Here is a 25,589-nt window from a genome sequence, read left to right on the forward strand (position 1 = left end):
TTCCTATGTTTCTGCAGGGGGGCTTGATACAGTGGGGTTAGGAAATTAACTTTTACCCACTGTAGTGCAATCTTGGAATTGGTATATTTAATTTACGGGGGTGTGTGGGAGGCATAGCCCCCTGCAGAAATGTAGTAAAAAGTGTGTTTGGTAGTTTGGTGTCTTTACATCTGGAAGGAATGTTATTTACTTGTGATTTGTAGTGTTAGATGTTATGAAATTTGATGTTATGGGTTTTAGATGTTCTGATCTCAGTGTTATGAAATTAGATGTTATGGGTTTTAGATGTTTTAAAGTAGCCCCTATATATATATATATATATATATATATATATGTGTGTGTGTGTGTGTGTGTGTGTGTGTGTGTGTGTGTGTGTATATATATATATATATATATATATATATATATATATATATATATATATATATATATACATATATGGGTCTACCTATAAAGACCGAAATTCCACATTACTGAATCCGACAAGACTGAGACAACATTGCCGAAACTGCATATGAATGAACACTTGTAACACCAGAATTCTATTGTGGAAATCAACCACTTGGCCACCATGCTGAACTTTGCCATTTCCCCATTGCAGTGCGATCTTGGGGTTGGCATATTTAGTTGGGGGGGGGAGTAGGGGATGCACCCCCCCGCCCAAATCAATCGGTTTAATTTGCATGGGTTTGTTTTTGTGGTGATGGACAAGTGGTGAATTTTCCAGAGTTTCTTGTTGGTGTTCTGAATGTTTGTTCTTGTGAGGTTTCGGCAATGTCTTCTCAGTCTTGTCAGATTCGGTAAAGTGGGATTTTGGTCTTTTCAAGTAGACCCATATGTGTGTGTGTGTGTGTGTGTGTGTGTGTGTGTGTGTGTGTGTATATATATATATATATATATATATATATATATATATATATATATATATATATAAAGAGAGATAGAGAGAGCTATAGATATATCCAATAGAACCCTTGTGGGCAAACAGGGATGCACCTCTGGAAAACAAATGAAATAATATGCAATGAAATCAAAGGCACTGAGACAAAACTGGAGCGCTTTCATTCCTTTTATTCCCCTTTCAATGGAACTTCATCAGGAAGTAAAGTAGCAAAGAATTTCATTTGCCATTTTGATGATATATACCCCCCAATCAACCATCAGCCAACTGGCTTAAATCAAATTAACATTAACAAGTAAAATTTTTACTATTTAAATTTTAAAGCTTTATGTTTAAAATATAAAATCAAATGCAAAAAAATCACATACAAAAAAAGAAATTATTTGAACAAAATATACTATATAAATATTTTGTCAAATATTAAAAATCAAAATAATTTAACCTTTAATAAAGCTTTCACATTTATCATTTTGTTTAGTCCGAGGATCTCTCCAACTTCTAGAACATTATTACAACTGCCAATAAATTCAGCATCATTCACTTGTTCGAGCACATTGAAGTGAAATTTCTGAAACCCCGGACATACCGCACTATGATTAGCTAATTAATTTGTGCACTCATTGTCTTTAACAGCCTTTATATGCTCCTTAATTCTAAACTTCAATTTCTTAATACTTTTGCCAACATAAAAATTCAGACAGTTACTACAAACTACTACATAAACTATATTATAACTCTGACAATTATAAAAAAATTTTGCAATAACTGTGGTATTGAAATGCACAAAATGAATAGAAGCGACATTGCCAGTATACCGACATTGTAGACAGTTACCACAGGAAAAAGTTCCTTTCTGTCTACTAACCAAAGTTCTATCCCTCAACACGTCAAATTCTAATATATATTATATATTTTAAGTAATGTGTTTTTGTATGCGATTTGATTTAAGCCGGTTGGCTGATCGCTGATTGGGGGGTATATTTCATCAAAATGGCAAATGAGATTTTTTTAGTTTCTGATGAAGTTCCGTTGAAGTGAACATAAAAGGAATAAAAGTGCTCAAGTTTTTGTCTCAGTGCCTTTGATTTCACTGCATATTATTTAATTAATTTTCCGGAGGTGCATCCCAGTTTGCCCACAAGGGTTGTGTTGGATTTGTGATTTTAACTTGTACTTGTTTTTTGTGTATTCTTGTACACACACACACACACACACACACACACACACACACACACACACACACACACATATATATATATATATATATATATATATATATATATATATATATATATAAATACAAGTAAGGAGACAAACACATATGGGCATTGAGTTCTCAAATACATTTGTAATTCATTTACACACTGCCTAGCAGAAACTATTGAAAAATAATAATAATAATACTGATAATAATGATAACATTAATATATTATTAGTTAAATGACTTTCTCAAGGTCACACAGTACTGAAATGAGGTCTGAGGAAATCAAACTATGTCTATAGCTCTTAACCTTAACCTCTGCATCGATTTCAGACAATGCAAACATCCAGTGAGTTAGCAAATAAACTTTTTGTATACTTACAGCCAATACCTGACTGCCTCATGCCACCAGTAACTTTGATAAGATTGTTGTTTAGGAAGCTGTAAGTAATTCTTTAAGAACTTTTCAGCTAAATACCACTCACCAGGACTGTTACACTCCATGGTGTCATTGACAGCAATGAATCCATCTGGACACGTGGAATAGCATTTTCCTTTGTGCAGATATAATCCTTCTTTACATTTTGTGCAAAAATTCCTGCTGAAACAGGCCTCACAGTTATCAATTTTGCATCCTAAAATGAAAAGAGAAGAAAATAAAACAATTAAATTTTGAAGCAAAGAAATATTTCAGTTGTAGATCCATTTCTACCATCTTTAATGTCCTCTGTCCTTACGACTAATAAATATTCCAAAACTGCAGTAAAAACATGAATAGGTTAAGATTAGAATTTCCAGGTTGATTGTATGTCACCACAGTAGAATCCATCAGGTCATTCGCTATGAGACCTGCACTTTACCGGCTGGAATCCCTGTCAGTTACTACACGAATTGCACTGCAAAAGCTAGAAGTCTGTCTTCGCCTCATAATGACTTAACTTTGTCTTGTATACAAACTTAATAATCACAACTACTTAGAGGATCTCACCTTGGGCCCTCAGAGCTCCATTAGGACACCTGGTTGCTATGTCCATGACAGGACAGATACAACTGACTCAGAATTCTCAGATTGTTACAACAAACTATTAAGCAAGTCCCTTTCAACATAATGTGCAATTACAGCAGTCTCATGTAAGACTCTTTTAATGGTCCATTTCTATAGCTTCTCATTCAACATAAGTTGCAAATCTAATTGCCCCAGATGAAAGTTGTCTAAAGGACCATGTCCAAAGTAACTAAAAATGCTGTTGTGAAATAACTTGTTTTCAATCTTCCCTCCCACTTTATTCTGTAAGCAATCAATTTTTAGCCATCTTCCCTGATGACATTGACTCATAGCAGTCTAAATTTTGTTGTGTGTCATATTATATAGAACTACTCTCTACAAATAATGTTACAAGCTGTACATTTTGTTCCTGTTAAAATATTCTGTACTTTGTATCTTTATATACTGTTCTGCAGTAAATCTGTTTTTCTGTTTTACTGTATGAATATTCTTCTCCAGGAGTCTGCTGAAAATAGGACTTACCAATGGATTTTCCCGGTTAACAAATGTAAATAAATAGGTATGTAAGTAAATAAATAAATGCATAAATAAAATGAAAGAAGAAAGGAAAGAGAAGGTGATGCATGAAAACTAAATGAACGATATTAATAAAAACTGCAAAATGGCATTGTGCACCATTTCATAGTTCAGTAGTACTATGTACTCTGGTCCTAGATGGTGCAAAAACCGCACTGACCAAAGCTAAGAACACAGCTGCCATGGGACCAGATAACATACCGGGTTGTGTCCTGCATGATCTACAAAAGGAACTGGTACCACACCTGAGTGCTCTGTTCAACTACAGCCTCAGTTCAGGCTTTGTTCCCACTGAATGGTGCACTGCTACAGTCATCCCACTTCACAAAGGGGGTGTGACTACTGACCCTGGGAACTACCGCCCTATCAGATTGATGAGCCTGATCTGTAAGGCTATGGAACGTATTATTACAGATCTTATAAATAAGGATATGGGGGATCTTCAAACCCTGGACCCCATCCAGTTTGGGTTTGTGAAAGGCAGATCATGTCTGCTAAATCTGATAGACTTCTTTGAAGCTGTCACCAGAGCAGTGGATGAAGGCAAGGCTGTCCACACAGCCTACCTTGATCTAGCCAAAGCCTTTGACACATCCCACACTCTGGAATCATTGATAGGTTCACTAATCTGGGCATTAGCCCTTACATCACTAGATGGGTTGCAAACTGGCTCACTGACAGAACCCACATAGTGAAAGTAGCTGACTCCAAATCTGACTACCGGGCAGTTACAAGTGGAGTCCCACAAGGATCGGTTCTGAGTCCTCTCCTGTTTGGTATCTACTTCTCTGAAGTTCAAGCCAACACCAAGGGACTCTGATTAATCAAATTCATGGATGACTGCAAACTGGGAGCTATTACTGATTCTCAAGCTGATGTAGACATCCTACAAAAAGGCCTCATGGAGACCAACGACTGGTGCCAAAACCATGGCCTTAGGCTAAACGCCAAAAAATGCATAGTCATTCCCTTCGGGAAAAACACGGTGCCCACAAACTACCATATCAAAGGGAACCCACTTAATTCTGAAGGAGTTATAAGGGTTCTAGGGACACAGATAATCAGCAACTTCTCCATCGACAACCACGTCACCACTGTACTTAGGAAGTCCTTCTACATGGCACATCTCATCACAAAAGGTTTCTCATCCAGGAAAAAAGAAGTCATTATCGCTCTCTATCCTCATCAGACCCATTATAGAGTACAATGCCCCATTTGACATGTACCTCACTAGACACCTCCAACAACTGGAGAGGCCACAGAAATTCCTCACTAAGAGGATCTTAGGATTCAAACACGTGCCTTATGCAGATAGACTTAAAAAACTTAAACTACACTCCATCCCATATCGCCTACTTCGAGACGATCTCTGCTAGACATACAGAGCCATGTCTGACCTAGTTTTGCTTCGCATGCTTCATGTGAAAAAATCCCAATCCCTCAGTGCTACTTGCTCCAAAGACCTCAACCTTATCACCACAGTAAACAGAACCTGCTGGAGGGACAGGTTTCTAACCCCGAGACTCCCAATACACTAGAATAAACTCCCCATTCACATCAAGCAGACTACCTCACTGACCCTCTTCAAGAGAAATCTTGATAAGTGGATGGGAAATAGGAAATTCACCCCAAGGATCACTTCAATCGCACTGATAGATAGGGGCACAGGAAACTAATGTCTGGTAAGCCAGATGACTGGGAACACTATTGGGCTAGGCTTGCAATGGCTCGAGGGCCATTACCCTAGTACTTACTTATGAACCTATGATGAATAGCTTTCCTTAGGAGCTTTGATATACTTGAAATGTGGCTGCATCTTGTTTCTGTGGTGTAACCATATCACAATTGATGCTTTTGAATATGATTAACTAGAAAGCAAGGGGGCAATAAACATGCTTCCAGTCACAGGCACAGTCAGTCACTTTCTGGGTAACTTAGTTTGTATTAACTTCTTCAACATAAAACAAACAATCAGCGTTATCATCTAATGTTATTGCAACTGATTTCAGTAATACCACAACAGCTTTAATATGGAGTGGACATAAACTACAGACGAATCTCTTCTGAACTTGTGCTCCTCAAACACAGGGCCAGCCTGTGTATAAGCAAGCAATAATGCCCATGCGTGTGAGTTAATGTGCAATTAACCCCAGCCCAGGTGTATCACACACCCTGGAGGTCTTTATTGCACTTAGAGAATGGACTGTTTGTAAAATTGTTGTGTTTTGCTTATTTATTTTTTTAAGTACTATGATATTTTTTATTTATTTTTTATGTAAAATAGTTCCTCTGCCTAATGTTTCAGACTTGCTGTAGTATATGTTAATGGTGTTAGAGGAAGCAGCATATGCTGAGGTAAGAGGTCGAGAGGCATACCTCTCAACCTCTTAGAACAAGAAATCTGGACAAAGCCATAAGTAATGGGGGAGTAAATGCCCAAAAATAGGGGCAATTTTTAAATATTGCTTTTACAAACATAGAAAGTTGATAGAATAAAAGGTTTTGCATTAGCATGCATTTTCTAAAGGGAATGAAGTCTGAAATTCAAATGCCTTTCATTATTTTCTGACTTCAATTCTCAACGCTTTGCCAATGATTTGCCAGAAAACCAAAATTTTATGAGGACCATACCAAAAATCTGAGGCAAAAATCTATACAGTTGAGAGGAATGTTGAGCGGGATGAGACCTCTTAACTGCTGCTGCCAGGGATCGCTCTCACTCTTCACTCACTCTCTCTCACACACATCATTTCTTCTGCTTTCATACACGCATGCATTCTCACTCACAGACATACACACACTCACTTTATTATTTTAAGTTTCTTTTCTTTTTTACTTTACACTCGCTAAACAGTAAAATTGCTGCTTGGCGAGTGTAAAATAATGGGCTTGATTGATCTCACTGTTCACTCTGTCTCTCTCTCTCATACACACATACACAGTCTCTTCTGCTTTCACACACACACATATATATAGAAACACAATCTCTCCTGTTGTCATGCACACATTCACTCACATGCCCAGAGAGAAACATAAACACATTCATACATGTACATATACACTGTTTTCTTTTATATTTAGTTTTTACACTCGCTAATCAGCAAAAGCTCTTCTTAGCGAGTGTAAAATAACAGCTCAGTTGATCTTACTTTCACTCACATGCACGCATACACTTACACAAAGACATAAACTCACTGTTTAACGAGTGTAAAATAATGGCAGCCTTAGTTTTTTTTTTTTTGTCTGAGCTCCACGGCAGGTTGATTTGCTGCTGTGAAGTGGCAGACTCGTTTTTCAGTGGGCATTACTTCTACATTAATACCCTGCAGGAGAACGTTCGTTCTCCAGTCAGGATGCTGATGTAAAATTTGCCCATTCTCTAACAATCGTTGATGTCATTTATTTATTTTTTTAAGAGCCATTGTATCAGAAGTACTGTGCAGATGGTAATATTCCTTAATAATTACTTTTGTTACCTAAAGACAGAAAATGAGCCCTTGAAGACGACAGAATTCAGAGAACAATCCCTCCTACTACAGAGATATAAAATTAATGTAATTGACTTTATAGAACTTTATCACAGGATGCGTTTGACAGAAGGTACTTAACCTGTACAATTATTATGTCTACAGTAGAATCCAAGCAAAATACTATTTTGCTTCAGGTGATAATTTTCAACTGAAAGTCAAATGCAAGAAAAAAATCTCAAGAAGACAACTGTCCAAACGAGAAGATATTACAAAAAAACAAGGAATTAATTGAGGATACACATCAAACTTGCAAAAAGGGCACTGTTCTTTTCAAACTAAATCTTCTTCTCCAGTGATTATTGTAGAATAAAATAGCAGTCTGACCACAAACTTCAGTGAATGTATTTATTTTATTCAATTTGGATATCGGGTAAGACAGTGCAAATGACCCATTTCAGCCAGGATATATATATATATATATATATATATATATATATATATATATATATATTAGGATAGACTCATATAACCATATTATGCAATTACAAATAGTAGGTATCATTACCAGTAAAAAGAGGTTAAAAATAAGTAGGTAAGGTGATGTAAACATAAATACAGAGAAGAATTAATTGGAAGATTGATTGGTGATTGTTTAAATTAGGACATGCACTGATGTGTAGTAGCAATCATTGTCCCTGGTGTGATATGGGCTGACCTTAAGTTCAAGTTGTACTGAATAAAATGAGATTAAAAAACAGACAGTGTAATGGCCATTGGAGGGCTTAAGCACCCCTACACCCCCCAAAAGGACTGCAAGGTAGTTTAAACTGTGTATAGCTGTAGGTGCAGGGGTGTAGCTTTCTTTCACTGACATTAAGCCAGTAATGCCCACTATTAGAGTTTCATTTTTTTTATACTTTAACTTTCTTACACTTTTTAATATTGAAAAAGTACGGAATTAAAATAACATGAAAAAAAAATGTGCCAAACACTTAAATGACAGTCCCATTAGGATGTCAGTCAAGAGGGAAATACCCAGACCTTCACAAACTTTGATGGTGCGCCCTAAAACAATCAATCATCAACGGACTGAATCGGAAGAAAAGAAGCAAATGCAAGAAAGAAGCTAAAAACTCAGCAAGTTTAAAATGCATGTGTCATTAGATATATCAACTTCATATTTATTTATTATTTAGATTATCTGAAAACCAAAATAGACTAAGGAATTTTATTGAGCACAATGCAAAATAATGGAATATAAATACATGCAAAGAGAATAAGTGATAATAATAAGAGAATACATAAAATGAAATTAGTCAAACAAGTGTACAGGATTACATGAGCCAACGACATCCACAATTTAGGATAAATAAGATCAAAGAAATCCCAATCCCTCAGAGTCACACGCTCCAGAGATCTAAACCGTGTCATCACAATGAACAAAACATGCTGGAGGGATAGGTTCCTGACCCAGAGACTTCCCATACTCTGGAATAGACTGCCCATACATATCAAGCAGAGCGCCTCATTGGCCCTCCTCAAAAGGAACCTTGATGACTGGATGGGAGAAAGGAAATTCACCCAGGGGATTATGTCAGTCGCCCTGCTAGACAGGGGCCTGGAGAAGTAAATATTGTGGGAAGAAATATCCAGGGAATTGTTATGGCTAGGCTTGCATAGGCCCTAGGGCTGATAGCCTAGTACCAACCTATGAACATGCAAAGAACAAAAAAGCTACCACTGAAAAAGGCTCAGAATCTGTGTCCGATAAAAGCAAATGTCCACAATTCGAATAAGAAGCAGACACGGCTGTATTATACAGTTCAAAGCAAACCAGTTTAAGGACTAAATAGAATCACACCTTCAGTCAAGACCTGATTCAGCTGTTGAACTAGCCCCAGACAAAACAAGAAGTCCCTCCCACCTGATCTGTGTTCTAGGCTTAGTTGGAGCATTTAGTGCTTGAGAAAAATCCAGTTCTCTCGATGTGTTTAATAAAAAGTCTGCTTCTAATTGGAAAACAGCAACTGAAAAACTATGAGTTGTAAACAAGCTACAGAATATTAGGTTACCTATTTCTTTGTTTCTTTTTTGGAAGCCAGTATATTTGCCTCAGACGTGAACACTGAAGATGGTGAATGAGTTCAAAGAATATGAAACTACAGAGGGCCAGATTCAATAAGCCCTAAACTAATTGTACACAGTGTACATGATATAGTTTCATAGGTATGTATTCAAGAACATATGTATTCCAGAACATTCTTAGCACAGTTTTTGTGCTTTGTAGTCACTCAGGAAGATTACACTAAGTGTACATGCAGGCTGCATTTTGTGGTAACCTTTATGAATCCCTGTCAATATTTAAAGTTGCAAGAATATCAGCAGGAAAACTAAAATTAGGAGGAAGAAGGTGTGAGTTATGTCTGTGTTGTCTGTTCACTCAGAACGCTATACACTTAGTGTACACTTACTGTAGGCATTATTGAATCCTGGGGAGTATTTATTTTATATGATTTGCAAAAACAAGACAATGGAAGACAAAGAGGAGGCAGCAATGATTCATGTGAAGCCGTCCTCTGGCTATGTCATGAACAAAACCTTTGGCTAATGCTTTTCTGGACCTAGGAATCATTTATAATAGAGCTGTCTCCACTTGCGTATCACAGACAGTAGATAATTCATGTGTGTTTTGAAGAGCAGCAAAGGATCTAACCAGACTCCTATGTATTTTAGATCACTCTTAGAACAAAAGATATATCAGTTATCATATGTGTTTTTAAGAAGTAACAAAGACAATTAGTTTTGTTTTACTCATTCTAAGTAAGCAATGGCTATGCTTACATGTTCTGCAGACCTTTTTAATGTTAATTTTTATGAGTGTGGGTGTGGGAGAGTGTACCTCTTAAATTAAGGAAAAAGACCATTAGCATAAAGGATCAGGGACAAATCTCCATCTTCAAATAATTGACAAATTAAAACAGAGTGGATCAATGATAGATTTTTGTGGAGTTGTGGAGGAGACCCTGATCTTTGCAAAAATCAGATTCTGGACTTCCCTGACAGTTCAGAAGTCAAACACGTTTTACACCAGAGGCATGCTACCTCACTAAATTACTAATGTTTGCTAAACCAAGATCCCACAATGCATAGACAAAAACTAATATATTATAACCGTCATCCATTTGCAGAATATTATGAATTATGTTGTTATAAAGGGGTAGTACTTTACTATAATCTCACTTAGCATCAACTTTACATACATCAGCCTTTTCTATAGCAGTACCTACGACTCATGTCTCTGGGTGGGGGCTCTGCTATGGAAGCCTCTTCATATCCTCACTGCCCCCTGATAATGGTTAATTTTGGAAGGTCAAACAGTGTGAATGGAGATCGCTGTACATTGTAGAATGGGAAATTTGCTGTTTTCTTCAATGTAGTGTGATCTTGGAGTTGATATATTTAATTAGTCGGGGGTGTGGGGGGTGCAGGAGGGCTTGCCCCCCTATGAAAAATAAAACAAAAAAACACATTGTTTTTCCTTTTCTTTTTTCTTTTAGTTTTGGCCTTTCAAAATGACGGTGATATGGTCTCAGCCATATGATGTTCGGCATTTTGGAAGGTGATCAAATGAAGGGGATCCGTTTTATTTATATTGCAAGCAAAGTTCAGGTCCTAGTGTTCCTGGTAGTGTCTGCTTTGTGGATGTGCAAGAGGTCCATCCAAGCTGGGTCTGAGGAAGTTTTATATACCTGGCAAAGATCACCTCTTAGTAACGTGTTGAAGGCTGTGTAAAGATATAGGGCTTCAAGGTGATCTATGTAGGATAGGGTATGCATACCCTGTGTTCTCCTGGTCAGAAACCTTTGACGGTGTTCTAAGTGTTGCAGGCACCTGATAAGGTGCATGCCAAAGGGTGCATTACATTCAATGATGGGTATGACAAAGGGCTGAGCAGAGTGATACTATAACTTCCTTAGACCTGGATGCTATAACTTTGCTTATGCGTTGGGTGACATATCTTGGGTAAATGTTCCCAAATCCCTAACCACCGGGTCAACTTTTAGGGACTTTTTTATCAGTGCAGTAAATGAAGCAACTGTCTTGAGTGGATGATTTCCTAAAGGGCACTATAATGTATTTCTTAACTCTGAGTTTTAATCCATGGATATGGCACCAACCATCTGTTTGTGTCAAACCCTCTTGTAGTATGTTTGTGTTGTGGGGGAATCTATGACAGCTTTCAGTTTACAATCATCTGTGGACTTGGTGAGACAGAGGCCTTTGACATTAGCCTTCCATAACGTTGGTTCCAAACAGTAGCAGGCCCAACACATAGCCCTGGGATACTCCACTGGTGACTGGTCTCCTGACGGAGGTGGTCTCACCAATCCTGACTTCTTGGATCCTACCTGTGAGCCAGCCAGCACTCTAGTGAGTTATGTAGGGGTTTATGCCTAGTTCTGAGAGTTTGTTAACAATACTTGAGTGGGGTATTGTATCGAATGCCTTGGCCAGGCTGAAGTAGGCAATGTGCACCTCCCTCATCCATAGCCTTGCTCACCCTCTCAAAGAAGTCTACCAGGTTGAGTAGGCAAGACCTTCTCTTGACAAAGCCAGAATGGGATGGGTCCTGTGTCTGTAGGTTGCCAGTGTCCTTGCTGATCATTTCTATTCCTCCCATGGCTTTGCATAATAGACTTGTTGGAATGATGGGTCTGTAGCTCCTCAGGTTAATTGATGGTCTACCCCTATGGAGAGGGATGACTGTCGAGCCCCTCCATTCACTTGGTGTGTAACAAGTTTTGAGACTGTAGTTGAACAGTGCCTCTAGTGGTCCTGCTAGGTCATGTTTGAGGCTATTTTGGAGGCAAGCAGGGATATTGTTGAGGGGCCCACTGAAGCGGTGTTTTAGGCTTTAGCTAGTGCCACTGGGACCTCCTCCCTGCTGATAGTTGGAAGGGATATGCTAGAAGGGATTTCACAGGGGATAGTGGGGGGAGTGGGGGTGAAGTAAGGGCTACATTTATCAACCAGGAGATTTTCTACGTCACACTGGCCAATGAAGGTTGTGGCATTTACCACCAGTTCTGCACACTGCTGTGTGCTACCTGAGAGGCTATTCTGACATCATAATTGGCCTTGTTGGACCTTATTAGACCTTTTAGTTTCTTATTTAGTTGAATCAGAGGGTCTTGTCTCTGTGAGATTTGCTATTTCTGTTTTTTGCCAGGACTTTATTTTATTTTGTTATATTCTCTGTTAATGTTAGGTTTCCACTAAAGGAGTTTGTTTTTGCTGTTAGATCTGGGTTTGCTTCTGATAGTTTTGGCACCTCAGTATAGCCAATTACATGTTTGTACAGGGTTTTTATGAACAATTCTGCACAGGCACCTTGTATTCTTGGGTTTGCAGGAGCCTTAAATTTTGTAAAAATGTCAATTAGCAGGATAGAGTTAGTTTTAGAATAGTTCTGAACTGTTACTGGTTTAGTTGGTCTTTCCAGGTTGATTTTTATTTTGAGGGAGACTGCGTTGTGATCCGAGCGCATCAATAAGGACATGACATGTTTATGGGGGGGGGGGGTGCAACACTCTCTCATGTTGGTGATTCCATGGTTAGAATATGCACTGCCTGGTTCAGGGCTTTTGTGTCAGCAATAGGAAATATTGTGGCTGTGAGTTAGAGGCAGTGTCTGTTTCCCAGTCTATGGTGGGGCAGTTAGAGTCTCCCACGAAAAGGGTGTTTGGCTGGCTGTTGAGTGTCTCCAGTAGGTTCAGGTACAAATTGTAAGCTTTGTTGGCCATAGACACTGAACTGTAGCTGGTCAGTACTTGATATGGAACCTTATCTATGGAAACATGGAAGTGGATGAACTCTAGGGCATCATCCTGTTTAACTAACCTAGTGTTGTATTTGTTGCTAGTGTAAATTGAGATGTCTCCACCATTAGCCCTTGTCTGTGTTGTTGTTGATTAGAATGTGTGGAAGGCACTAAAGCCTTGAACTGCCAGATTACTTCCTGCATCTTTAAACCAAGTTTTGGTAACACCGCAGATGTCTACATTCTCCAGAGCGAGGAGAGCTTATAGGGTGTAGAGTTTCTTCTTTAAGCTCCTAGCACTGAGCAGTAGTACCTTAAGGTTGCCAAGCCAATTGTTAAAATCAATCATTTTCTGTTCATACTGTGGCATCATCCTAGGTGAAGGCCAAATGCTGCTCAATGCAAGGCTGTACCTGTCTATGACACATATTCAGAAATATCCATAATGTCTCTTTTCATACAGTCCAATCAGGTACATCTTTCAGGTCATTTACACCCACATTGACTATGATACAATCATACTGATATATGCGGTGCAGTTACTTGAGTAAATGCATGATATTACAGATCCTTTCTCCGAGATGTCCATATAGGAGATAGGAGACAGTTGCTCCAGACAGGCTTCCGTTACCTTCTCTTTGACCATAAACACTGATCAATACAAATGGAGGGTCTTTTTTCTTGAGTATACCGTGTTACAGGTGAATGAAATATAGAGGGATCCTGTATGTCCTTGGAGGTAAGCGGCTACTTGGTCTCTCTTTAACTCATGCAATCTGAGTACACTGCAGCAAACAAGGTTTGAAATATCGGGTCTATATTAGATCACCGAATGCTTAGGTAAGCGAATGGTGATTAATCAACCCCATATAAGCGAAAGCTTACAAAACTGAACTGTCAGAACAGCGATTTTTTTCCAAGGGAAAACTAAACAAAATAAAAAAAAGAAAGAAAACCCCCCCACCACTTAAATATACCAACTCCGAGACCGCACTACAGTGCCGAAAATGGCAAACTACCGAAGCGGCCACGCAAATTCTTTCCCAGGGAAAGAATTTGCTTACATGCCGCTTCGATATTTTGCCGTTTCAGTGTTTTCAGTTCGACCAAGATGCATTCGGAAACATGCGTCTTCAGTCTGCTGATAGGAACCCGAAATATCATAGTGTTGATAGATTATTCAGCTAAGTGACTTAGAATATTTATCATTAGAATTGTTTTAAACTCAATTACCCGCTAAACCAATGTTTTCTTTTTGGCACCGCGTAATGTGCTGTTAACAGATTTCAACTGTCTAATCATCTATGTTTTATGGAAATATTTAACAAATAGCCAGTGGTATATCCATCATATTTGTCAGGTGTCTTTCAAACATAAGGGGTCTCTCTCATTGCTCCTTAATTTCATACATTCGAGACACTAATGAGGTGAATGAAATCTTGCTTAGGCAGCTGACAAGTCAGTCACCCCAACTTTCAACATGGAGTTAGAAATACCTTGCTGAGGGCCTCATTCACTCAATAGTGAGAGAGATGGTAGACTGATACTGGATCACACCCCATAGGGCATCTACTTCAGCCCCCTGTTCATTGATCAAATCTCCATTGCTGGTGTTATGGTCAGAAACAAAATCCCAGTATCATATCTTTTCATTTAAACAAGAAATACAGGCATTCAGTTGTCTTGAATAAAGGACGTATTCTTTGACCACTCTATCTTAAAGATTTATTAGCTACCTGACAGTTTTGTCAAATTTCTGTTATTCTGTCACAGTTGCTATAGACCATTTGTCTGATAAATGTGATATAATCCAGCTGAATCATTTTGGCTTCTCTCACTGAAGCTGAAGGAGTACATGTGCATGTTTGCATAGACAAAGGAGGAATCACCCGCCTCTGTGAGTGATGCAATTTTCAGCCCATCCCCCATCCTTGTTCTGTTTGGAATTTACTAAGATTAATGATGGCAGTTAACATAAACCAAAGTTTCTAATTCTTTGGGGGTCATATAGCACTCATGAGATTCTAAAATGCATAACACATTTTTTTTTAAAGGAGACAACCCTCCTTGCACCTCTCTGATGTGGGGGCATGCCCACTCACCCCTGTTTTCTAAATATACGTATGCTGAGATTAAAACAAAAGTAAGACTTACCTTTTCTGTCTTCTCTGGCTCAGTAACATGGACGATGTGGGATCACTATAGTACCATTGCAACCAGACTTGTATTACAGGAAAACAGTGACCTTTTTTGCCAGCGTTCCAAGACGCTCTTCAGTGCTGTGATAAATAGTAGGTTTCCTTCTGGCACACTGAAATAAGCAGGCTAATGTTTCATCATTTTCTTCCTCCCAGCTGACTTCTACTGTACCCAGAACTGCTATCTGAACCCGTGCTGCTTAGACCACAGACAGATCTTCATCCCACTGCCCCATACAACCCACTCCCTTGATTTAATGTTTTATATGTTGCGCAATATATAACAGTGATTCAGATTCAGCCCGAGGGCATTACAAAGCTTAGCCATCGCTTTTTGTGGCTCCGATTCAAGACAGGCCTGAAGTTTTCAGCTCAAGATTAAAACATTACATGCAAGATAATGGCTTCTCAGCCTAAGATGAAAACATTACTGGCCAGATAATGGCTTCTCAATACACTGCCAGCTCCAGCAGTTTCAAATATTTGTTATTAACTCCAAGAAAGTAATCTTGTGTAAGGTGTTGAGTGAGTCCTTTACTCAACCTATCAGTCTCAGACTAAATGGCTCTTATCCCTCATCCCTAAAACACCAGGACAGCATTTTCCTTATTGAAAAAAAAACAATTCTTCATATCTCTAATTGTTCTCCTCACATCCCATCACTTTTCAGATAGTAATCTGAACTCTCAATTTCCTCTGCCTGATGAAATCATGGAAGAAAATGTACCTCAGTATTATCATGATAATCTGAAAGGGTCAGCACGTTATGCCCCAGTCAGCAAAATTATGCTTTCTGCTTCCTTACTTTCTATTACCAATATTGCACAGTGGAATCTTAAGAGAATAATATTTAATTTTGTTTGTTTGTGTCTTAAATCTAATAATTATGGCTTTGTAAGATTTTCTTGCATAACATGAATATTTTGCTAAACAAAACAATATTCTTTCTAGGTAATGCAGCATACCATGAATAGGAAAACATATTTTCTGAATTATAAAAACATTAATGTCTTATAGAAATACCATGAAGACAAACACAGACTTTGACACGCAAGCTACTGTTGACAATGCATTCTTTAGCTATTCGCAATACATGAGGGAATATGCAAAATATTTAGAATATGAGGTCAGTTAGAACATCATTTTCTGTCAATAGTCTGCAGACTAGCTTGGCTAACAAGACATGTACAGTGACACGCTAAAAGCTGTCAAGTTGTTTACATCAACTATGTGATACAAAACAAACTGTAGAAGCAGAAAGTGAGGTGATGAGCTCATAAAATGGATGATAATTTATACAGTGTAAACAGCAATTCACAATGAAGCATGCAAAAAGTACTGTATGTCTAACTACAGATGCAACTGTCAAATGAAATACAGTGTGAGAAAAGTAACTTCAGCTGTTTGTAATACAAGCTGATTGTCACAATGGTCGTTACAATACTTTATTATACCTGCTGTTTAAGTAACACAGTAAAATTAACATAAAGGAAACTAAAAATTTGTTAATTAAAAAAGTCATTCTTCATTTCATCAAAATCACTGCTAATGTCTCACTATGTGCATTAACAACATTAGTATGCAGTGCTTTTTCCAATCACAGAAATTAAGGAATTTAATCTGGGCAGAATTCCATTTGGCAAACTTTTACCATTCCTGTTTCCAAAATGATATGGAAGTAACACCCACAACAATGCACATTTGTTAACTGTATACTATGACTAAGCATACAGCAAAGATTTCTACACAAAATATTACTATTAAAAGGAGGAAGAGGGAATACACGATTAGGATAAAAAACTATAAACCAAAATGTGAGTCATGTGACATGATTTTAAACTATGCATCTATTCTGGTGGTGGGTGATACTCTCAAAGACAATTCCTTTCTCAGCATGTTTTAATGGGTCTACTTTACATGATCAACAGCTTAAATGTTTGACTTTCATATGGCCGAGACCATATGATCGAACATTTGAAACATCGGCCATGTAAAGTAAACAGCATAACACAAAATAAAAAAAAAAAACTAACTCTGTTTAGCAGGGGGGCAAGCCCTCCTGCACCCCCCACACCCCCCACTACTTAAATATACCAACTCCGAGATCGCACTACATTGTGGTAATGGGAAATCTTCCCGTTCCGCACTGTATGGAGATCTCCATTCAGATCGGTCGAGCTTTTGAAAGGCTGATCATATGGTCTCGGCCATATGAAAGTCGACCTTTTAAAAGTTTGATCATCTGAATAGGAACCGTTTTAATAGATTTTTTCAATAGAACTTGAATGAGGTTTCAAGTGAAGAAAAGTGAAAGTCATATTTATCATACCATTGACAAGATTTTAAAACTGTTTCCTACAGCACTGTACCATCCTGTATGCACAAGTTAAGGCAGGCTACGTAGGGAGTAATCGGCTAACTAGACTGGAACAGTTATTAGCCACAAACCACATGCAAGTTTAAATGATTTCAACTAACTAATTAGCTATTTTGGCTATTTTGGCTCAAAAGCTTGCTCTGTCCTTCCAAAAATTGGTTATTGTGGGGAAAATGTGAATAATTACAATCAATAGCTAACAATAATCAATACAATTATAGACTTCTTTTATTTTGGAAAATGTAAGTTAGTTCATTTCCTCTTATTCTCTCACCATTTAAAGAAGGTAGTACTAATTATTAAAAGTGTCCCTTATTTGGGACCTTTGTATTTGATTATTTTTTACTTTGCCTCTGATTCTAGTGGGAAGCAGTTGAGAACTATGATTAGCACTGCCATAGTACAACACTTTGATACGGTAATCAATCCTGCTGTCCATTTACTGTCCGTATGTTCTCCCTTTTGCCCATGTGGGCATCATCTTAGATATGGCATGGGTAACTGTTTACTTCAAAATGTCTTTGTATATGACATTGGCCTCTGCTTTTTTTAGCCTAAGTCATGGGCTAAAAAAAGACCAGAAAAGATCAGTTCACTTACCTAGTTCAGAAATGAGCAGTGTTTTAGAAATGGATAGTACCTTAACTATACTTATCCAGGTTAAATGTCAAACTGACAAGAATTTATCAGAATTTCTGCCCATCATTCATAGGAATGTGGCAGTTGGCAGTGTAGCACAGTGAATTATATAAAAAAAACTGCACTCTGACAACTTACTTACCTTTACAAATCTTTTAATATTTGAGGTGTTCCTGGATCTGGTTGCCCAGACTTCACTTGATGGTGTGTTACTAAAAACAATACTTTTAACCAGACAAACTCCCAGATCATTTCTAAGACAGATTTGTGTCTTGAGAGATTGCATCTGGATGACAAACACTAAATGAATGAATACTACATATGATTAACCACAGTAAGTTCCAGATTCTGGTACTACAATGAAGCAGCATAGCGTCAACTGCCAATTGTGCCCTCTAACACATTGCACCTGTGGTGAGTTTCCCTTCACCTCACCCTAGCTATGCATCTGGAATTCTTTCTGTGCTGTGTTCTGCAGACTGGTAAAGATGACATCAGATAGCATACATAGACATTTATTCCCAAACAAGTTTACAAGAGTATTGGAAGGCATAGATTAATTTTAAAATGAAGAGGGAGAATAGGATATGACGTAATTTATAGGATCTCTGTCATAAGCTCCCTACCAATGAGTACATTATCCACCGTAAACAAATACACAGTTGTTAGTGAGACAGTTGTGAAGCCAGTGCAAAGTGTCAATGGCAAAAGTAAATAAAATCCAAGTTGGGATTAATGGAGTTAAGCACCCCTTTCTTAAATTTGAAAATATCACTCCTGAATAAAGTTCACATAGTGTATCATCAAGCAAGTTGTTAGCTTCATTCCTCCCTTTTAATTTGGTGTAGAATCTGTATGTATACAAACATTTCCAGCATTTTTTATTTTATACTTTTATCAAAAACTTAAGAGGAATAATAACAAAAACAACCAGATTACATCAATAACTGCACACTACAAATTCTGATCTGTATAGCATCTTCCACAGTTACATTCTAACCTAGTCAAGTATCTATAACAAGCCAAAGAATCAGTACTAAAAAGGAAACAGTAAATGTGTACAAAACATATACCTATAAGTAAGAACTGCTCCTTGAGCTAAACATGCGTCAATCACAATTTCCTGAAGATACATCTAAGATCTAGCATCAACACAAACATTCTAAGACTATTTTAGTTTTGATGCATGCTAAACTAATCACAAACAGTTTGCCACTGAGATTTTATATATATTTTTTCAGCCTTGATTGAGTACATTACTCTCCCAATTAATCTATTGGCTTCTGTTTTTCATTTTCTAGCTAAGAGGACTTTCCAAAACTTTATATTCTCTTATTCTTGATTTTTCTTTGGCCCAACTAGACATACTTGCCATGTATACTCTTATTTAAATGGGAAAACATCATCCCAAGGTTTCACACCTGTTTCCATCTTTATTGAACTCTTGGATAGGACCAACATACATGTATTGCATTTGTGTCTTAATGTCACACCTCCAACAAGACGTGTCAAGCTGTCTCCACTCTCACACAGCTTATTGTGTGCATAAAGTACCATGTCTGGACCAGTCTCGTCTACGAATCCCACAACTTATGACACTTCTTGGTTGAGTGGCAGCACACAACATTCTCCTTTCACAGATCATCCATTAATACAATTCCTTCCCTAATTCTCTGGGTCTATCTAAGATTGACTCTTAATGATTTACTCCATCCATCCATCCATCCATCCATCCATCCATCCATCCATCCATCCAACCATCCATCTATCCATCCATCCATCCATCCATCCATCCATCCATCCATCCATCCATCCATCCATCCATCCATCCATCCATCCATCCAACCATCCATCTATCCATCCATCCATCCATCCATCCATCCATCCATCCATCCATCCATCCATCCATCCATCCATCCACAACCCCTTTTTTCCATTTTTACATATGGGGTAGTGGTGTCACTTCAACAGTGACAATTCATCTAGAGCCAAGGTTTATACCACCAGGTGGCTAGTCCTGCTGCAGTAGTTCTTCCACATGACACACTCGCAAACAAACTCACACCTATGGCCAGTTTAGAGTGTCCATTCCACTAGCTGCATATAGGAATGTGGGAGAAAACTTTAGCACCCAGAGGAAACCCACATGAACACAGGAAGGATATGCAGACAACGCACAGAATGCACCCCAGCAAGGAATCAAACCAGGATTCCTCTTGATGTGAGGCAAACCACTACATGCTGCGCCACTATGACAATCAGTAACTTACCGATTTACTATGCTTAACATTTAAATGATAATACATTAGACTATCCCTCTCTTTCTTAACACATTTCCATGATCCCAGTAAGCTAACCTGCCTTCTTTTTTACCTTATATAGAAGCTATCTGATATCTTTGCAACTATGTAATGTCGTGAATTATATGAATAGAGCCAGTCTTTTCCCTGGATGAATTCCTCTTTCTTTCTCCTAGATCTCCACCCAGTGGCCTTTGTAACTTAACTCATCCCATTTCATCAGGTTCAGATCCTGATGTACATTGTCAATCATCTGTTACACTCTACTGATGAGTTTTGGGTGAACTGGTCCCAGTACATATTCTCTTTATCTCCCCAATTCTGCTTCCATTAACAATAGTCATGAGGTTGAGAGAACCTTAATTCCTCATTTGCTTCTGAACAGAGTTCCATGGAGCAATAGCAACTGAGCTTAAATGAGATAACTTGGCTAAATTAAATACTATTGCACAACATTGTTAAGGAACACTGTTAGGAAGGCCTCATCTCCCATTCCCTTGGAGGTTATTAGCTTGTTTATTTAACAATGCTTATCAGTTTTCCCTTGTATAGCATAATCCATACTCCTCTGCCATTGAGTCAAACTAAGGTGCATTTGAAAAAGTATATTATGACAGGTAATGTAATTGTTTAAAAAGCTTTTTGTCTACCTGCTGGGTCATGGAATTTCTCAAGATGTTTTAGCAGTGGATTAACTATGTCATCTGAAATATTCTACAGATTTCCCTGCTTTGTTTCCAAAAGAGTACTTTGAATGTACAACTGTGAGTACCTGACCAGATACCCCTCCTATGTAGGCCTGCATACACCCATACCCTTTTCTTGCCCTAACCTGATCACAGCTGTCTATTCATAATTGCATTTTTATCCTGAGACCTTAAAAAAACATTGACTATACTCAAAACCCATTGAATAGCATTAACAGTGTGGATATTTAGTAAAATGCAACCATCAGCAAATAATAAAAAGGCGCTAATACCCTTTCCTTGGGCCTCTATCTCCTGCAATTCATCCTTAATTTGTATTGCTAGTTCCTTAATTATCAGGGCAAATAGTCCTGGAGAGAGGAGGCACCCATGAAGACTTTCCCTGGATCACAAAGTTTTCCCATATACTAATATCCTAAATGTTGGATCATGATAAAGTGCCCTATTCCAATTTTTATGCCACATTCCTCTGTTCTAGTACATGAAAAAAGTTCTACTCCACTGTATAAAAATCCTTCTTAATGGCAAATACAATTACCTGTTTCCTCTACCTTACTGGCTACAGTGCCCAGAAAATATACTATTAGCTGCCAATTGTCTTCAACCAGTCTATTTTTAATAAACTCATTTTGTCTAGGTGATAACAGACATAATTTTTGGTCATTCAAATTTATTAGAAATATTGGTCAAAAAATTGAAACACCAAGCAATCCCCCTCCTTCTGGGTATTAACTCCTATAGTAATGATTAATATAATGTCTGTCATTTGCTTTTCTTCTGCCATCCTGTTATACAGATATCTGAGATGCTCAATAAGCATTTCGTCCTCACTTATATAACTCTGCAGGGCACAATTCTAGTCCCACCACTTTGTTATTTTTCAGGGCTTTTATCACAACTTAAGCTTCTTGAGTTGTGATTATGTGATCTAACATACTCTTTGAGTGTTACTTAATCTAGAGTAGGTTATGCTTGCCGATAAGGGAAAGGCAGCTGCTCCCCCCCCCCCCCCCGGGTAATGGGCAGAGCTTAAAGTTCTAAAGAACACCCATATTTCCTCATGCTTTGATAACCTGTGACCCGTCCCATCACTAATTTCTTTTATATAAGCTTTGGGTAGCCTTTTCCCCTATAACCAGGTCATACATTTCAGGTTATTTTTTCAGCAAACCAGTAGCTATATCCTTTGCATAATATTTCTGCATCAACCTGAGTGACTGTAAGAGCCTGAAGCTCATTTCTTAATGCTTCCTCTTTTTCATTTAATTCTTATTTTCTCCTTTCAAAGCCTTGTGTGAACATGAGGTCATTCCTGTTCCTCCTTTATCAGTACCTTCTGATGTTTCAGTCTCCTGAATCTTTCTGCAGCTGTCAACATGGATTTTAATGCTGCTTTACAACCATCCCATCAATTCAGCGAGAATGACTCCTTGTCTCTAATATTATCTTGTAAAATTAAAATTATAGTTCCATGCATTTGAATCCCATTTATAGTGAGCTCATCTCCAGGAACCCCCTATATCCTGGCTGCTCGATCGTCATGGAGGGTTTAACACAAGCATGACCTGATATAGGTCTATGTACAACTTTGACCTGAAAGATAAAAGCTCTGTTGTTACAGAATATCAGAATCAAACAGATTCCTCTACTATGAGTATTTAAATCTCTACAGAATATTACTAGATATTCTTCTCCATGCCTTTCTCCGCCATATGTCCACTAAATCATTTTCCTTCATTGCCACAACTACCTCTGGTATTGGCATGTCTGCGCCTTTTGGGTTTCACAAATAATCTGTCCAGTTCCTGACTTGTTATGTTAAAGTTTCCCAGAATCATGAGTCTCCTGTCTTCTGTTCTGATACTAGCTATCCTAACCTGAAAGAATTCCTTAAACAACCCTCGGTTATCTTTATTGGGACCATATACGTTCGTTATTAGCCAATATTACCCATCAGTTATGCCTTCTCATTGTATCCATCTGGCACTCATGCTGCTTATTATTTTGCTGGCGTAGACGTTTACAGGTCTTCCAAAGAATATGGATACTCCCTTGTTCCCCGCAATGGGTTTACAATCCAGAAATGTAAGTAGAAAGTAATGAAACATCAGCTTGTTTACATTCTTAACCTTTAGTTTAGTTTCCTATGCAACTCAAGAAGCTTAAGCATATAACTCCTCTAGCATGTTTGTGTTTCATTTTTTGCATTATCCTTTTGTTTTTAATTGGGTAGGAAAACAAACTCCCATATTCCAAGAGAGAAAAATATTAATTCCTGTTCAGTGTGAGTATTTATGCACTCTGACCAGTTCTCAGGAATAGAAAGAACAGATGTAAGAACCTCCCCCATGCTAAACCCCTTCATTGAAGTCCATTTTTAGACCAGGCCCTAATGGTGTTTTAGCAGAGGCTGTTTGTGCCCAAGACAATGTTCTACAATGACCTCAGATTAAAGCTGAAATGGAGCATTCCCTGTGCCACTGCAGCTTTGTACTATATCCCATTCCTTTAACCAAAACAGAAAATACAAAATTATAAATATGCCTACTGACAGTTCACCTCTCCATGGACCATGGTCTGCTACAAGTTCTTTGTGGCTTAACCCCCATATCAAATATAGCAGATGTATCTTCATTCTGAATAATATTTGTATATCGATATCTGTATATATGTATCTATCTATGTATACATATATATATATATGTGTATGTGTGTATACATGTGTGTATGCGTATGTTTATATATGTGTATGTGTGTGTGTGTCTGTGTATATATATATATATATATATATATATATATATATATATATATATATATACAGTGGATATAAAAAGTTTACACTGCTAAAATGCCAGGTTTTTGTGATATAAAAAATGGGACCACAATAAATCATTTCAAAACTTTTTTCACCTTTAATGTGACTTATAACCTGTACAATTCAATTGAAAAACAAACAAATCTGTTAAGGGAGAAAATATAAAAAATAAAAAAGTACAATAGGCTGGTTGCATAAGTGTGCACACCCTTAAACTAATACTTTGTTGTATGTGCACACCCTTAAACTAATACTTTGTTGAAACACCTTTTGATTTAATTACAGCATTCAGTCTTCTTGGGTACACAGCTGCCATCAATTAAAGAGAATCTGATTGGTTTTCCTGACATTTACTCAACTGCCTACTACAGCAAAGCCATGGTTCGCATAGAGCTTACAAAGCATCAAAGGGATCTCATTGTTGAAAGGTATGAGTCAGGAGAATAGTACAAAAAAATTTCTACAGCATTGGATATACCATGGAACATAGTGAAGACAGTCATCAAAAAGTGGAGAAAATAGGGGACAACAGTGACGTTGCAAAGAATTGGATGTCTCTCCAAAATTGATGAAAAGACAAGATGAAAACTGGTCAGGGAGGCTTCCAAGAGACCTACAGCAACAATGGAGGAGCTACAGGAATTTCTGGCAAGTACTGGTTGTGTACTACATGTGACAATCTCCTGTACTCTCCATATGTCTGAACTAGGGGGTAGACTCGCAAGATGGAAGCCTTTTCTTACAGAGAAAAACATCCAGGCCCAACTAAAATTTGCAAAACAATACATCCAATCTCCCAAAAGTATGTGGGAAAATGTGTTATGCTTCTGATGAGACTAAGATTGAACTTTTTGGCCACAATTCCAAAAGGTACGTTTGGTGCAGAAACAACACTTCGCATCACCATAAAAACACCATCTCCACAGTGAAGCATGGTGGTGGTGGCAGTATCATACTTTGGGGTTGCTTTTCTTCAGCTGGAACTGGGGCTTTCGTCAAGGTGGAGGGAATAATGAACACTTCCAAATACCAGTCCCTTTTGGCCCAAAACCTTCAGGTGTCTGCTTGAAAGCTGAAGATGAAGAGGAATTTCACCTTTCAACATGACAATGGCCCCAAGCATACATCCAAATCAACAAAAGAATGGCTTCACCAGAAGAAAATTAAAGTTGTGGAATGGCCAAGCCAGAGCCCAGACATAAATCCAATAGAAAATCTGTAAGGTGACCTGAAGAGGGCTGTGCACAAGAGATACCCTCACAATCTGACAGATTTGGAGTGAACTTGCAAGGAAGAGTGGGCAAATATTGCCAAGTCAAGATGTGCCATGCTGATAGGCTCCTACGCAAGAAGACTGAATGCTGTAATTAAATCAAAAGGTTCTTCAACAAAGTATTAGTTTAAGGATGTGCCCACTTATGCAACCAGCGTATTGTACGTTTTTTATTTTTTATACTTTTTCCCTTACAGATTTGTTTGTTTTTCAATTGAATTGTACAGGTTATAGGTCACATTAAAGATGGGAAAAGTTTTGAAATGATTTATTGTGGTCTCATTTTTTGATATCTTAAAAAACTG

At 37.9% G+C, this 25,589-nt stretch overlaps 1 protein-coding gene across 4 annotated transcripts in view; it reads right to left on the reverse strand.

Annotated features, from left to right (window-relative positions):
- RSPO1 (R-spondin 1) overlaps positions 1-25,589 on the reverse strand; it is a 1,604,559-nt gene that overhangs the window by 88,284 nt on the left and 1,490,686 nt on the right. For all 4 annotated transcript variants that reach the window (XM_044083734.1, XM_044083743.1, XM_044083751.1 and 1 more), the window contains one exon: positions 2,588-2,737. In XM_044083734.1, coding sequence (XP_043939669.1) covers positions 2,588-2,737 — 150 coding nt within the window. The remainder of the gene's footprint in view (positions 1-2,587; positions 2,738-25,589) is intronic.

This window comes from Protopterus annectens, chromosome 1.part1 (genome assembly GCF_019279795.1).
Source record: "Protopterus annectens isolate FY-2018-M chromosome 1.part1, PAN1.0, whole genome shotgun sequence".
NCBI classification, from domain to species: domain Eukaryota; kingdom Metazoa; phylum Chordata; order Ceratodontiformes; family Protopteridae; genus Protopterus; species Protopterus annectens.